General features: G+C 42.1%; 2 protein-coding genes across 2 annotated transcripts; one reads left to right on the top strand and one right to left on the bottom strand.

The window, feature by feature from the left end:
- Nucleotides 1–3,262: 3,262 nt before the first annotated feature.
- On the bottom strand, nucleotides 3,263–5,471 carry adat2 (adenosine deaminase tRNA specific 2). Its single transcript, XM_072362117.1, has 6 exons — nucleotides 5,207–5,471; nucleotides 4,961–5,065; nucleotides 4,450–4,600; nucleotides 4,205–4,311; nucleotides 3,898–3,970; nucleotides 3,263–3,385 (listed from the first exon to the last, which is right to left on the bottom strand). Exons 1-6 carry the CDS (start codon nucleotides 5,300–5,302, stop codon nucleotides 3,357–3,359), a joined length of 561 nt encoding a protein of 186 aa, XP_072218218.1. The 5' UTR covers nucleotides 5,303–5,471; the 3' UTR covers nucleotides 3,263–3,356.
- A 283-nt stretch (nucleotides 5,472–5,754) lies between these two features.
- On the top strand, nucleotides 5,755–14,517 carry pex3 (peroxisomal biogenesis factor 3). Its single transcript, XM_072362483.1, has 12 exons — nucleotides 5,755–5,972; nucleotides 6,972–7,103; nucleotides 7,219–7,300; nucleotides 7,528–7,571; nucleotides 7,723–7,844; nucleotides 9,030–9,096; nucleotides 9,207–9,261; nucleotides 9,411–9,549; nucleotides 9,649–9,719; nucleotides 9,801–9,923; nucleotides 11,938–12,034; nucleotides 12,548–14,517. Exons 1-12 carry the CDS (start codon nucleotides 5,900–5,902, stop codon nucleotides 12,629–12,631), a joined length of 1,089 nt encoding a protein of 362 aa, XP_072218584.1. The 5' UTR covers nucleotides 5,755–5,899; the 3' UTR covers nucleotides 12,632–14,517.
- The last annotated feature ends 1,706 nt before the right edge of the window (nucleotides 14,518–16,223 follow it).

Below are 16,223 nucleotides of genomic sequence, written 5' to 3' on the forward strand. Positions count from 1 at the left end.
TAGAGACTGAGCTTGCCACATCATGTGTTCCGCTGTTATCTCCTGTTTACATTGGAGCTGCAGATGTGTGCATGTGCCAGTGCTAATCTAATTAACAGGACGCATGCAGAGTTGCTCTCAGACTGCGGTGAAGAGCTCCGGAGGTGCTTGAGAATTCGCTCTGTTGTGATTGAAAAGGCTGATTTAGCTGTTACTGTTTTCTTTAAATGATTCATGTGGCCTCGGCCTAAGAGTTGCCATTACTGTGTGTGTTCCAGTTACATGTTGGAAAGACCTTGGCTGATAATCGCAGTTTGATGCTGAGTTGATGTTTAATGACTGACCTGATTCAGAGTGAAACTCTTGCTGTTTAAGCAACTGATTTCCCAGCCATGTCATCATGGAAACCACAACTACAATCACTCCTGCAGTACTGTGCAAAAGTCTCAAACCACCTCTAATTTCTTTATATCGTGCTTAATTTGTTTCCATTTCTTTGGTTGAATCTTGAAAAATGCTGACTAAACCAAATACTGACTCTGTTTTTGCTTTAGAGGATAAGATGCACCTTTATTTATCAGACCTTTATTATGTACTGTATTTCAATTTATATTTGCATGTTTCAATAAATTGCTGTTTCTCTGGCAGGATATAAATACATTTCCATGGTTCTGTATATAAAATGAGTGACATGTTAGCTGTCACACATGAAAGATGAGTTACAAAGGAGAAAAAAGCTTCTGTCCAGATGTGCAGGCATAGAGTTTATTACGAATGAAAGAAGCCACTGATATGTTCACTCAGGAGGAACTCATTGAGGAAAACAAATGAAATAATGCTGTGAGGGTTTGAGACAAAGAAAGTGATGTGTGAGAAGACTGGAAGAGAAGATGTTGCCTCATAAAGCATGAAAAGTGAAGAGAGGAAGTGTGGCACAGCAGTGTTGGAGTCCTCCCCGGCACTGAGCAGGACGCTGGAGAGAGATTGTTTCTGTGATCTTTCTCTTGGACTTTTGAAGCTGAAGGAGTGAAACAACAAAGCACATCAGGGCAGCACTTCCTGTCAACACAAACCGAACTGCCCCCTGTCAAAGACAAAGCCGTCTCCTTCTCTGGCAGCCAAATAAGAAAAGATAATCTTCATCTTCCTCTCACCTTCACGCAACATGACATCTCATATTACACGGCTTTTTCTGGTGTTCGATGGTGTGTGAGAATGTGTGTGTGAGAGACGACTCATGCTGTCGGTTTTCAAAGGAGGGTTTGACTCACCACACTCTGCTCATTAGTGTTTAACAGCTAACCACTCTGCAGCATGTGAGCGTGTGTGTTCATTAACACGTCAGCTCCTCCGCTCTGAGGTGACACATTAAAACGTTCTGGAATATTCTGCTCTGCATTGATTAGCATAGATTTACACGGAGAGGAGAGGAGCTGCGCTGATGCATGCGCATCGGATGAAAGCCGAACAAAACAGTGACACTTTTTCATCTGTTGTCCAACTGTCCTGAGAGCAAGAACATGTTTGAGAGGACACGTGACAAATAAAGCTGCTTGGTTGTGTTTAAGGTCTTTTACCTCCGTCAAAGTCAGAGAAAAATGGTCAGCGCTGTTTGTTTTTACAAGCTAGACTCCACAAAGATTACTAAAGCTAAAAGCACATGCAGAGCCAGAATTTCATGGGTCCGTCCTCTGAGTCTGGTGCAGCTCAGTATCGTTTTAGTTTACTGAGTTTACAGTATTAGATTTCTCCTCCTGTTTCCTGCTGTGCTTCTATTTCACATGTCTGTCAGATAAGTGAAATAAAAAATGTAGAAAATCAACGCTGAATTAGTGATGAAAAAAAGGGGAAAAATATGTTCAAACATTCAAACTGGGCCCTGAAAGTAGGACAGATGGAGGAGAGAAGAGAAAAGTGATAGAAAAAGAGCAAAAAAATAAATAAAACCTTCTCAGTCACAGAGGAAACATCCATCCATTTTCTGTACCCGCTTAATCCAATGCAGCGTCGCGGGGGGGTGGGGTCCATCCCAGCTGCCACTGGGCGAGAGGCGGGGTCCAGAGGAACAGACGGCACAGAGGAAATGATAGAAGGAAGTAATAAAGCTGTAGGAAAGGAAGAGAAACGAATGGAATAAATGCAGGAAGGGGTGCTGAAAAAGGAAGGAAGCAATGAGCAAAAACACAGAGGAAAGAGGGAATGAAGATGTGCAAGAAGAAGAAACACGAGGTGTCACTGAAAGATGTAAAAAAAAAAAGAATAAAAAACCTGAACAAAAGAAGAAAAGATGGTAGGAAGGAATCTAGGAAATGGAAATGAAAAAAGTAAAATAAAGTGATAAAAAAAATGCAGGAAATAGTTAGAAAAGACAAACTATACGAACAAATTAGGAAAAAGATAAGAGGCAAACAAAAACAAAGGAAGGAAGGAAGGAAGTGGGGGAGGAAGGAAGTTATCAGCTGCTGAAGGAAGGAAGTTATCAGCTGCTGAAGGAAGGAAGGAAGGAAGTTATCAGCTGCTGGAGGAAGGAAGGAAGGAAGTTAGCAGCTGCTGAAGGAAGGAAGGAAGGAAGTTATCAGCTGCTGAAGGAAGGAAGGAAGGAAGTTATCAGCTGCTGGAGGAAGGAAGGAAGGAAGTTATCAGCTGCTGAAGGAAGGAAGGAAGGAAGGAAGTTATCAGCTGCTGAAGGAAGGAAGTGGTGACAAACAGTAAAACAAGATAAAGAGTTTAAAATCCATCAATCTCTTTGTTGGACTCAGCAGGAAAAGGAAAACATCAGGACAACAGAAACACACACGTGTACCCGCACACCCACACTCATTTTCCTTTAGATTTCTCCATCTGCACGTGCTGCGCACACACACCCACCCAAAAGGGCAACAGCAAGGGTGTGTGTGTCTGAACTGTGTGTATTTTGAGTGTTGCTCAGAAACTGTTGCACGCACGCACAGCGTTTCTCACAGCTGTCTGGCTCGCTCAGAAAAAAAAGCAGGAAGTGACTGTTTTACAACAAACAGCGCACAACCGCAGTGTCGTCATGATCTCTGCAGACCGACACAACGCACCGAGGATTTCTGTCCAAAGGCCGGACTGTGTCACACTGAGCTGCAGCGTCAGTCTCAAACAAACGCAGAACGATGCACCACACAAGTTTAAAGTTTATCAGCGAAAGACGAAAGTTTCATTTCTTCAGTGGACGTCAGTGTAACTGGATGTAATGTGTTGCACTGCGCCCCCTGCTGGCAAACAACCTGAAAGGAAACTTACACCAAAGGAGCCATCACACAAAAATATACACAGGAAATGATTTATTACAAAAATAGGTCAATACAAACAAAAAGTTAAAGGAAGATACAACAGGATTTCATCTAGAAAGCTCAGTCCTTCCTTGTTCTGGGTTTCGGAGCTGAAACAGAAAAAAGAAAATACAGCTGAAACAAAACGAATCATGGCACATAAATTAATCGAAGCCTTTTGGGAAAGCTGAACTTCAGCAGATTCAAAGCTGACATCAGAATTCCTGCAGCACAAACTGGTCACGTCTCCAACAAAACTAGGGTACTTTCTCTCAATTTTAACTTGGTTCCTTTCACTCAGTCATTACCTAATTTTATGGAATGAAAAAGTCAAAAATACAAACTAACTTTCAGACAAAACCATACAGCTAATAACAACAAACTATTAATATGGTTACTGCTGCAAAAACACAAAAATACACAAGAAGAAGAATGAAAACAGAAGCAACAGGCTGCCTTAGAGCCCTCAATAAAACACTACATGATAAAAAAGATAAATTTAAACATGGAGCAGATTATATGAATTTAGCAAAAGGAAGGAGACAAAAACAGACGGATAAGGCTGAAGAGAAAGAAAAGCAGAACGACAGTGTAGAGAAGAAGAGATGATTGTTCTCATCACCGTTTGGATTTTCCTGTTTGTAGAAAGTCTTCAGCATCTCAACAGCTTCTTCTGCTCTGTGACCTGAAACACACTGAAAATACACACAATGCACACTGTCATGTACACAAAAATACATAAAGTACACGGACACACACACAGACACACACACACACACATCCGAACATCCAACTCAAAACCAGGAGCAGAAATCTGCTGCTGGAAATGGTTTTTGGAACGCAGCTAAAGGGATTTCCACGTATGCACAACTAAACCAGCTGAACACACACACGTGCACACACACACGTCACAAGCAGCACACACACACCTTGAATTTGGTGCCAGTCTGAGGCAGGTTTGCAGAGGAGATGTCCAGAACTGAGCCACAGCCTCCAAAACGCTCGTTCCTGCAGCCGTATACGACCATCGGAATATCTGACCGCTGGTGAAGGACCAACAACAACCGAGGCCGCACGCATGCACATGCACACACACACACACACACACACACACGTACGCACACGCAAACACACGCGCACACACACACACAGGGTATAGGTAAGGGCAGGATACTGAGCAGACGCAGCGCTGCAGCACACATGATGCACGGCTCCACCGTGACATACAGGGCCGTTTGCTCACATACGCCCTTCAAATCCAGGTTGCTACGGCGACACCAGTCCAGGACCTGGTCCAGGGCGACCATCTCAGCGTGACGAGTTGCCTGGAAAACATCACGCATTAACCCCTGCCATGCTTCGGTGACAATATGTCCGTCAGCTGAAGAAAATCTTAAACCAAATTCCCTTTAAAAGTCCCTGTTTTAAGACAGGAAGTTTGGTTCCTGCTGGATAAAAATCAGTTTTCCAGTGGTGGAAACTTAAATCCTGATCAGATTAAACTTTCACCATATCTAAAGCACATTGCCCTGTACATGAATAAAGATGTTAATTATTAGAACACCAGGAACAGTTATTACAGTAGATACGCTTCCATTTTATGCTAAGCTAACAGTTTTATTAACTGATAGAAACATGCATGTAGTTGGAACTTTTTAAAAAAAAGTTTTGTTTTTTTTTCCTACATTTTTGGTCTCGTTGACTTCATTCCTTCCTTTTCCCACCACTTCATCCTTGTAGACCATCAGACATCCGACAGGCACCTCTTTATTCTCCAGAGCCTCCCTGGCCTGCAGCAGCCAAATGCAGTCATATGTTCAATATCACGGCATAACTCAGTAATATTGACAGCAATTAAAACAGGAAACATCAAAACATTCTCTGTTTCCTTGCCGAACACCTCAGTGACTGATTTGCACAAGATCACAAACCATTTCAAAAGCGCTAGACATCCACTTCTCAATTTCCGCGTCACTCGGACAAAAACCCTCCAGCGGCTCAGTTTTACTGTCCACCTCGGCTCCCATAGAAACGGTTGCAATCTTAAAATGTCAAATTATCAGAATATAAGTGGCAATTGGTAATTTCTCTATTACTTATAATTACTAATTAACAACAACTTCATCCACTGAAGTATCGATAGCAAGCACGACTAACGACAGGGGGAAGATAATATTGAACGGACCGTTTCCAAACGTGACCACGCGCATTCTGGGGTTTCTATTCACGTCAAGATATCGACCGTTACATACATCTAAACCGGAAGTAATGGAAATGAGGATGTGAGAAAAGTACATATACAGGCATTTATTATTCAACGTGAAATATTATTGTATTATTTGCAGAACAATTTTTCTATTTGCTACATGGTAGAGCTTCAACTGATTTTACAACTTTCACACTGACTTTTATATTTAATTTTTTTATTTAAACCGGATGTTGTCATGTAATTAGCTTTTTCTACTTTGACCAATGTACTTGGGCACTTGACAGTTAGCATAGTACCAAACGGCTGCTAACCGCCAGCAACTCTTTGGATAACATGCCTATTAAAGAGTTAGCGCAAAGTTAAAAACACGGAGAGTTTTGTGATATTAAGTTGGTGAAACCGTTACTGTCTGAAAATGTTTTCGTCTGTCTGGAATTTTATTAAACGTCACAAAAGGAAATTTATTTTTACTGGGGCTGTAGTTGGAGGTAAGTGGAGCTCCTGTTAGCAACTGTGCTAATAGTAGATCATAGCAACGCTCAAGACCCCGCAAAACAAGCTTGAAATTTCATGATTTTGAGTTAATAATCGAGTACATGCATCTCAGAATATATTTCAAAAGCGTTTAAGAAACGTGGCGATTGCCTGCATAATTCGGCGCGTTTTATTTCCATCAGTCATGAAAGTTTCTAAGTAACTTAACATGTTAGAGCAGTCTATGAGATAATAGTCGAAAAATGTTTGATAAAAAACAACTTACAATTATTTTTTAAAATCATTTGGCTGTTGGTTGTCACGAACTTAAGTACAATTCTTTGAAAGTATAAACGTATATTGATGTGTCTATATGAGACAGTATGATTGAAGTTATGCGTTTACGTGCCGTGCATGAAGGAGGATTTGTAGATGCTAATTGTTAGCATATCCCTATTTTAGCAGCCTTAATAATTCAAGTGTTCATGAGTCTGCTGAAACTGCTGACAGGTAGATGTTGGTCATTAATGCAGCTTTACATTAACTGCAGCTTGGATTTTATTAGATGAGATTGCTTATTGTTTCTGGTTATTATTAATGGGATAAATGCTTGTATATATTTTGTTTTGGTGCAACATATGATATCACATGAATATTATGTATTGGAAAAAGTCTAAACAGCCTAAACAGATAATATGGTGAGCACATTCTCAGCAGGCTGTCTGATTAGTGGAGTGCTGCACTGATGTTTTTTTTTATATCCAAAAAGTGCCTCTAAACCTCATTTAAAAACTATTAAATGAAACACATGAGATGGAATCAAGTAAAACAATAATTTAGTTGGCCACTGACTGATGAAAGTGCCAGACCTCAACTGTGTTGATTTCTTTTTTTGTTTTAAAAAAACAGGATCAAATCTGAACATTTTGAGTGGGTCTGAAAATGTACCGAGGGATCGTGTCCTGTGTTGTGCCTGAGCTCAGACTATGTTCTGTGTATTGATCCCTTCTCAGGAGTGTACCTCCTTGGTAAATATGCCCAGCAGAAGATTAAGGAGATCCAGGAGAAGGAGGCCACAGAGTACATCGCTCAGGCGAGGAGGCAGTTCCACTTTGAGAGCAACCAGAGGACCTGCAACATGACCGGTAATAACATAACATCATCAGTCATGATGACAAAATTGAGCTTTTCAGTCATACTCTGCACAAAGATGCTTAATGCAGAGTTAGTGTTGACCCACACTGTGTTTGTGTGATACAGTGCTGTCGATGCTCCCTCCACTGAGAGAGGCCATTATCACTCAACTCAACTCAGAGAATCTCACTGCGCTGCTGAAGACCAAGTGAGAAGAAGCTCTATCACTGTTGGATACAGTAGTATCGCACGACCCCATAACTACTTTTGAACACTTATTATTGTATCAGTAAGGCTAAAATTAAACTTAATTATGTTTCGATGCTAATTCTTTTTAGCCTAAATATGCCACTCTGTGTCAAATAAGCATTCCATTAGATTATGTGAGAAATTATTCAAGTGTGACGTCTTTTTGTCTCTCGCATTTACTCACAGACCTGCCAATAAACTGGAGATCTGGGAAGATTTGAAGGTCATCAGTAAGTGTTTTGTACTTAAAGAATGTTTCACACGGTTTAAAGTGTACATTAGGATAAGAACAAAGAAGCTTTTCTGTATGAAAGGAGAAGTAGTGGGAACTTTTTCATCACAGGAGACTCAAACTATGATGAAAAAACTTGTTTTATGCAGGTTTCACCCGCACCATTGTGGCTGTCTACAGCACCTGCATGCTGGTTGTTCTCCTGAGAGTCCAGCTCAACATCATCGGAGGATACCTGTACCTGGATAACTCTGTTGGAAAGAGTGTAACGGTGAGGGGATCCCTTCACATTCAGTCTGGGATGTCTTGGCTATTTTATCCCAGCTAAGACTGCCTGTGAATGCACATGAAATAGAAATAGATCCAAACAAATACTGTTGACCATGAATGCAACTAAATTGTGCTCAAACGTGATTGGTCAAAGGTTGTCAGGTTCAAGAAGGGAAATCGGACAGCTTCATGTCTCTTGCCCACAGATCCTACACATTCATATGCAGATAGATGTTTGCATGGATTGGATAAAGGGGAATAAAAAGCGGATGGATGTATATCTGTTTGTAGATAATAGTTCATCAGTAAACCTGAAGGACGACAGCGTGAATAGTTGGTCCAGACTTTTCTCACTTTCTTTTTCACACTAAAGCCCCTTTCACTCTGGATTAAACCCCTCTAACACACGTTAATATCTGTTGTTCTTCAGTTAAGCATCAAATGATTAGTTTATCTGTAAGTTTGTCGGCTCCAGCTCTGATCGGTGGTGATGTAATCATGACGACCAGGTAGATATAGAGTCGTGCATCTCTCATTGAGGCTTGAAAACTGATGCAGATAAAACAACTGGCAGCTCACGCTCTTGATAATTGACTTTCAGGATGAAGTAGCTCTATGAATGGGTGGGTGGCCCTCAGCGTATTGCGCTAAAGACACAGCAGCTCACATTCATACAAGCCCATGTATACATTTACTGTGGCGTAAGTAAAGTGTGGTTGGTGGTTGGTAAAGAGGTTGATAAGCCACAGTAAAGAACGTTATATTTTATTTGTATTCTAACTGACTGTTAGCATCTTCCTGTCAGATCTGATGAGACATGTTTTTACCTTTTAAACTTCAAGCCTCAGTATATTTTTCTAGCTTTGAGCACAAAGTCAATCATATAGATAGTTTGTATTTCATATAATTATTGTCCTCAGAGACTCCTGAAAAGCTCCAAAACCTTTTTTTAAAACTACACTTGGGTCAGACTGGGTTAAATGGACCTGGATTTACTTGGGATGTCTTTATAGAAACAAATGGTGTGACCTTCACTTTAACAAAAAGCAAAAAAAGCTTCTTTTGAAAACTGTGTTAAAGACTCTGTGACCTGCTCACACTGACGGAGTCAGATCTGGATCACTGTGTCAGTTACAGGTGAAGTTACCTAAATTTCTGCTGATGGGATGTGTTTGCCTTCACACAGATGCCCCTGGCACCCCCAGACGTCCAGCAGCAGTACCTGTCCAGTATTCAACATCTACTTGGAGATGGTAGAGAGAACTCACACTCACACACACACACACACACACACACACACACAGCACAGCACAACACTGAACGTGTCTGTCAGCACAGTAAGTTCCCTGCTTTGTCTCACCAGGTTTGACTGAGTTGATGATGATAGTGAAGAAGGCAGTACAGAACTCACTTGGGGGGTGAGTGTCAGACTTAAAGGTTATTTTGACTTTTCCTTTTAGTCTGTCAGATGTCAGAAAAAGTTCAGAAGATACTCTGACAGCAGGTCCCAGTAAAAGTTTCCATCACGTGTGACTGTTTTGATGACGAGCTTTCTGTTGGACTCCAGTGTGTCTCTGAAGCAGAGTTTGTCTCTGCTGGAGCTGGAGCAGCAGCTGAGCTGGATCAGGGCGGAGGTGGAGGCCACCTCTGAGCGGTCGCTGTCTTGGTACTTGTTGGCCGACGACGAGAACGCTCTCGCTGACCAGGTCACTGCACGTGGAAAACGATACGCAGCAGCATTCATTCACGGGGGGGGAAGGAAAAGCATCCCAGAACGTAACGCTGTTTTCTTCTCATCTGTGCAGGCGTGTGGATTAACAGAGAATGATGTCATGACCATCAGACTGTTAAACGAGACGAGAGACATGTTGGACAGGTAAAGGCCACACACCTGTTGTTTTATTGTCACGTTTGTGCAGCTGGAAAGGCTGATTACTGGTGTTGTGTGTCACTTCAGTCCAGACTTCATCACTGTTCTCAACGTCTGCCTGAACCGGGGTTTCTCTCGTCTCCTTGACAACCTGGCTGAGTTTTTCCGCCCGCCTCCTGGTGACTCTGCACCCAGCTCAGCACCTGAGAGGTAAGCAGCTGACCCTGTTTTATCAGCTCATATGCGACAGTCTCTCTGAATAGAGCTAATATACAGCCAGCATCCTGTTTATAGATCTGTTTAACTCCTTAAAATTCCAGTAATTTTCACCTAAAACGCCTAAAAAAACAAACCCCAAGTAAATCTAAAACTGTTCTTGAACGATTTGAAGTAGAAGCAAGGTCAGGAAACTTAGACAGTCTTTATGGATGTGAGACATGTTGTGGACTAACTAATTCACTGGACCCTTGCTAAAGTTATAACTGACTAAACCCTCGTTGTGATTTTGCCCTGAAGTGGCGTACATCGTTCAAAAGAAAGAAAGGGGGGCAGAGAAACGTTCTGCCACGAGGACGTGGGAACATTAAAAGTTTTGGAGCTGCATGAGAAAACAACAGTGATCCGGTCTAATGTGGACTTTAAGGATCAGATTAACAGGCATATGAAGAGAGAAAACATTCATGTTGCCTTCACACATGAACACTGGAGCTGCGAATCTTAGCGTCGCTCACGATTCAACACGATTTACCTGTTAACAATTCATCTTGATGTCTCTTTATATCGACCGGTTAAGGAGACGGACTCCTTTCAGGTGAATTACATAAGAAAATACACCATCTGCCTTTTTATTTGTTCCTCTTATTTTACTTTTTCACATTTCTTTTTTTGTAAATCCTAATTTTAGGATATTTAAAGAACCATATTTTGTGCACCATAAGGCTCACCTGATTATAAAGCTCACCCTCAATTATTGGGGTCCATTTCTGTACTGAACCCATACATAAGGTGCACCTGATTATAAGGTATTACCTAATGTTCTCTGATTGGTTTATCGCTGCCAGCACACGTAGTGCATGTGTTACGTCTCTGTGTCAGCGGGAAATGGTCCGATGCTCAAGGACAACATCATCTGTGGTTTTTACACTTTATAAACTTATAAACTGCACATCACCCATCTCAGACTGAAGAGCAGGCTCACTGGGACATGGGCAGAAGCATTAATGATGACACGATTCAATCGCTGAGTACGAGCTCCATACAACCTTCGCCCCATTCAGACTGAATGGCTGGGACCCGCCTGGATTCACACCGAACACAAAGCGAGCGACGGGAGTGGCCAGTTGCCTTTCATTTCCAATGTACAGAGTGAAGAGGCGCGGCAAAAGTGTAGGTGGCGGTGAGCGATGTGAAGGGAGAGCGGTGAGTGATGCAGGGGGATTAATGCCCCGATGAACGCTCGGCGCTCCCGTGGTAAATTCAAAATGGCGGTATCCGTGACAGATTTTGGAATCCGGTGCACACATAAAGCGCACCGGATTATGTGGCACACGGCTGATTTTAGTGAACATTTAAGGCTTTTAGGTGCGCCTTATGGTGCGGAAAATCCGGTATTAAATCCGGTTTAATTACAAAGAGCTGCATCACTGTCAGAGAGACCCACGCAGCAGGTGTCCACTCTTCTACCTGGTCTGTAATTTGTCTGTAGAGTGCTGGTGGCACCGTGTCTGTGGGGCATGCCGTGTTCACAGAGAGCTTCTTCAGCAGCTTGTCAAACCCACGGTGTGCTGAAACAGAATCCTCGTCTCTGAATGCTGCCACAGACTTGGTGATCGTCTTCTCTCTCAGAGTCGGAGCATAAAGCTGACAGCTGCTGGTTGATTCTTCACGGACTCGTTGGGCTGGCTGTGTTTTCTTTAAGGCGCAGACATTTGGTCAGAATGAAGACCTCTCACATCTGTTCTATTACCACAATAATACATATTTACAAGGCAGCATTTACACACCCTGTGTGTTTTATATAGCTCATGCTTGCTGGTTTCTTCTTCTTTGAACATAATATACGTAAGAAATTCAGAGCGAATGCTGCCGATGCTCGTTTCCTTGCAGCCTGCAGGACTCATGTATGTTAGGAAATCAACTTGGGTCATTTATGTCTGAGCAAGCATTTGATCTCTGCCTGTGTGTGTGTGTGTGTGTGTGTGTGTGTGTGTGTGTGTGTGTTCAGTCTGTCTGCAGTCAGTCTGCCGCTGGCAAAGATCATCCCCATCATCAACGGTCAGATCAACACCATCTGCAGTGACACTCCCAGTCACTTTGTTCAGGTAAACTTTGCTTTTCTCTGATGAAACACACAAAGGTTACAGGAGACCTGTTGATTTTTTGCAGTCACTTCTGTTGTTTACGGCCTTGAGCTTTAGGCAAATGTTTGGAGCAGCAGCAGCACTTCAGGCTGAACTGGTCTGGTGTGTTTGCTAACAGAGCGATTCAGCTGTCTGTGAGCTTATCAAAGTCCACCGTGTGTTTGCTGCTTGTTTGTGATTATTTGCTGAATGCTAATCAATCAACAGACACGGCTCTGTTATCCAGTTCAAAGTGGGATAACTGTGTGTTTCTGGGCTCATTCTGGAAGCTTTTTACAACTATTAATACTGTTTAAAATGTATATTTTGATGCAGTTATTCTTTTCCTATAATGGTAAAAGTTGTTCTCATGTACAACTAAAATCATCTGGCAGTTTGAAGTCAAACGTTTGTCATTTTTACACTTAACTAACTCAAGTAAGAGCATCTCTCCATTTGAGCTAACCGTGTATAATTTATCTGTAAATACTCCAGGACTTGTTGATGAACGATCAGGTGAAGGAGTTTGCAGCCAACGTTTACGAAACCTTCAGCACGCCGCAGGAGCTGCAGAAATAATCACCAGGATGCACAAACACGAGGAGGAGGTGGACTCCAGAGAGAAAAGATTACCCAGACCGTCAAGCCCTTCTTCCTCTCTTTGGACATGCTGTCCTCTCAGCAGCTTGCAGATGAAGGTTTGGGAGGAAAACGTCCTCGACAAGCAGCAGAAGCATCTGTGTGGTCTCATTTAACAGCAGCGAGGCGGATCATCAACCTGGGGGAGGAAGAAGAATGAAGAGACCTGCGCTGGCTTTGTGGTCATAGCAAAGCCTGCGGTTAGCTATAGAACCATTGCATTATGGGAAGTGGAGTCCGAACAATCCCGTGATGTGGTTTTATTTTCCCTGAGCGGTGGGAGATGAGATTGAGGACACTAAAACTTCCAGAGTGCGCAGTGGGCAGCGATCACCTCTGTTCACTGCTGATCTCTACTTTTTCAAAGATGATACTGACGCATTTGTAGTTAATTTGGACTTTTTTAGGATGATTCTCGTCTTTCCGTGTTTCCTGTCTGTTCACGTCTTCTTCAGCTGTCACTGAGCAAGCTCATGAAGTAGTTAAAGATCCGAGGAGTTTTCTAACATTAAAGCAGGCAGATGGACCGGTGAGGGTTGATCTGTGCGTTTATGTTGATGCATTTCTCACAGTTTTCACTATTTTTAAATCCAAACGTCTCCATAGTGGAAGAATCCTGCTGCAGCTGAAAGATGGTGAAACATGTGGTCAGAATCTCTGTGAATGAATTTCTAAAGCGCTCTGTTATAAGATCAGCCACAGAGTTCCCTTTCTGTGGGCCAAACAGCTGGAAAAAGTCCCAAATCTGGAGCAGTTTTTGTTCTGTCCACACGATGTCACTTTTCTTCAACTGATGCTGAAGTCGTTCTGCTTCTGCACCCTTTCCTTTCTCAACTTTCCTTTCTCAACTTTCCTTTCTCAAGATAGTTTGCACAGTTTGTTTTACTGTCAGTGATACATCCTGGTTTCCATCTATTCTACTTTACCTTTTAACAATTTTCCCACTTATGTCACAGGATATTATCTCTGAAGTGAGATATTTATCTGTCTTTTCTCCCATTTCTTTCCTTTTAGCCCTTTTTTTCTCTGTATGCTTTACTTTAAAAGTCTGACATGATTTCAGATATCTTATGTGAGGATGTTACTAAACTGCTATGCAAAGACCAGACATCTGGGTCATAAATGCCCCCACAGGTCTCAGTCATCCTCCTCTTAACCACCGGTGCTGCATATTTCCAGATTGCTCATCCAAGAAAGAGGAGTTACGTAAATCAGGTGTGTTCACAGCTGGTAAATACCTAAATGAACTAACTGTTTATGGTAAGAGCAGAGAAACGCAGTCCCTGAGATTCCCAGGGGTCACTGATTTAAGGTGACTGAGTCAGCTGGAGGTGTTTTCTTTTAATGCATCACCAGTTTCCTGGTTATTTTCAGTTCAAACACAAGGACTGTCTTGTGTTTGAAATTTTCATGTCACATCCCAGCTACAGAAACCTCTTCCACAGACCTTCAATCGCAGTAAAAAGCACTCCTCAGAGCTTATCGCTGCAGCAGTTCTGTTTCCTAAGAAGAGTAAATCCTCAGGATTTAAAATGATAAGATAAATGAGAGATTGAAGCAGGGTTGCTGAATCATTGTTGATATCCTGAGGTGTTTCTACAGCTGTGAATGTGGGTGTGCGCAGTAACTTGACAGATTTGTGTCCATTTCCTTCTCAGACATGAGAAACATCAGGTAACTGCTCAGCTTAGTTCCTGATTCGTGGCTTATGTCATTAGCAGTGCTGAGAATGTAAACTATAGTCAGACATTTTGCCTTATGCAACCAAGTGTCTGGAATGACAGATGAAATGTTTGTTTGTGGGAAATTGCTGAAGAGATAATAAATGGAACGTGATTTCATAAACTGACTTTATATTGTTTTTAGAGTCTAAGATTTGTAGATAGTTTCACAGGCTGTCTGAAAGTTTTCTTTGGACATTTTCTGCTTTTTCACTCATTTTAAGTCCAGTCCTATCTGACCATCTTCAGAGGAATGTGTATTTCTTTGTTAAACCACTTAACTCTGACCTATGAACCATTCAAGCAGAAAAAAGGCTCCTAACTCAAGGGATGAACCAGTGTTGTGTCGACACAGAACAGACAACTTAGCAAAGAAGCCATTTTAAATTGGATCTTTAGGCACTTTGTTACCAGCAGCCTGTCACAAAGACACATCATTTGTTCCCATTTCTTTAGTTGCATCCATGAAAAACAGCAAAGAAAACACAGTTTGACAGACAGAAAATAGGATTTCTGCAGCAACAAGGTGATTCCCAAAGAGCTATTAGCTGAAAACTTGGCATATCTCAGCATGGTGTGCAGTGTGTCCTTAAAACATTTGAGGAAAGTGGAGGACAACAGAAGAAGTGTCAGGGCTAAAAAACTATCTACAGCAGATGAACAGGATCTGAAAGTGATGTCCTTAAGAAAGAGGAAAAGATCCAGCTGTGACCTGACAGGACCTGAGAGATGCATCTGGACCTTCAGCTGATCCATCTACTGTTGGCCCAAGCCTCATCAGAAATGGTCTCCATGGAAGGGTGGCTGTCAAGAAGCCGTTCTTAAGGAAGGGAAACAGGGAGAAAAGGCTGAGCTGTGCCAAATGACACAAGAAGTGGACTGAAAATCAGTGGCAACAGGTCTTATGGAGGGATGAATCCTCCCCAGAGCCCGGACCTCAACATTATTGAAGCAGTGTGGGATCATCTGACAGAGAACGGAACAAAAGGCAGCCCACATCCAAAGAAGAGCTTTGGGATGTCCTTCAAGAAGCCTGGAGAACTATTCCTGAAGACTCCTTAAAGAAATGACAGAAAGCTCGTCTCAGAGGGTTCAGGCTGAAAGAAATGTTCAGAACAAATATGGACTTTAAGCTCATTAGAACTGTACAAACTCTGTTTTTGCCTCATATGCTGTGTTTGCATTTATGTTTGCACAGGTTTTAAAAGATCAGCCCATTTCCTGATTTTCTGGTAATATATAAAGAAATTAGTTGTGCACGAATGTGGAAAAGTAAACAGTGAAATTATTGAGTCAACAGGAGGTGATATCCTGCAGCTATACACAGTTTCGTTCTGAAATCAGACACACTGGAAAAAGTGGCTCATGGATAAGATAAGATAATGTGCTGCTGAAGCTCTCATGGTGCAACACAACATTTTCCAAGTCTTACAAAAGAGCAAATTCCCAAAATGGAACCAGTCTTTTTTCCACTGCATTAGAGATAAACACAGCACCCCCGCTGTACAGTTAAGAAACAGTCATTGCTCCGTAGGGACGCCATGTTTGGTGAAACTTACACAAGGATTATTGGAAATCTGACCTGAATTCAGCGGTCTTCAAGTATCAAATGATTTTGCTTCATGTTATGAATCAATTTCACAAACGAGGAGTGGGTTTAACTTGAGGAACTGTCAGAGAGATCTTTCATGTGGTTAATTATTATCAGGTATGATGCTGCATCCCAAAGGTCAGAGAATCTGGTTTGTGACCACAAGGTCAAACTTTGACCAAAGAGGAAACAGTGAAGTGACATAAAGTGCTGCAGCACA

Source organism: Leuresthes tenuis, unplaced genomic scaffold, assembly GCF_036924035.1.
Source record: "Leuresthes tenuis unplaced genomic scaffold, fLeuTen1.0.hap1 SCAF_13, whole genome shotgun sequence".
Lineage (NCBI taxonomy): Eukaryota > Metazoa > Chordata > Actinopteri > Atheriniformes > Atherinopsidae > Leuresthes > Leuresthes tenuis.

What these genes read in the sequence shown, in the direction of transcription:
- adat2 (XM_072362117.1), bottom strand. Translation starts at nt 5,302, where the DNA reads ATGGGAGCCGAGGTGGACAGTAAAACTGAGCCGCTGGAGGGTTTTTGT. An exon ending in AAGTCAACGAGACCAAAAAT is followed by an intron (nt 4,601 to 4,960) that starts GTAGGAAAAAAA and finishes GATGTTTTCCAG; the next exon opens with GCAACTCGTCACGCTGAGAT. An exon ending in CAAACAGGAAAATCCAAACG is followed by an intron (nt 3,386 to 3,897) that starts GTGATGAGAACA and finishes TTTCTGTTTCAG; the next exon opens with CTCCGAAACCCAGAACAAGG.
- pex3 (XM_072362483.1), top strand. Translation starts at nt 5,900, where the DNA reads ATGTTTTCGTCTGTCTGGAATTTTATTAAACGTCACAAAAGGAAATTT. An exon ending in TACTGGGGCTGTAGTTGGAG is followed by an intron (nt 5,973 to 6,971) that starts GTAAGTGGAGCT and finishes ATCCCTTCTCAG; the next exon opens with GAGTGTACCTCCTTGGTAAA. An exon ending in GGAAGATTTGAAGGTCATCA is followed by an intron (nt 7,572 to 7,722) that starts GTAAGTGTTTTG and finishes TGTTTTATGCAG; the next exon opens with GTTTCACCCGCACCATTGTG.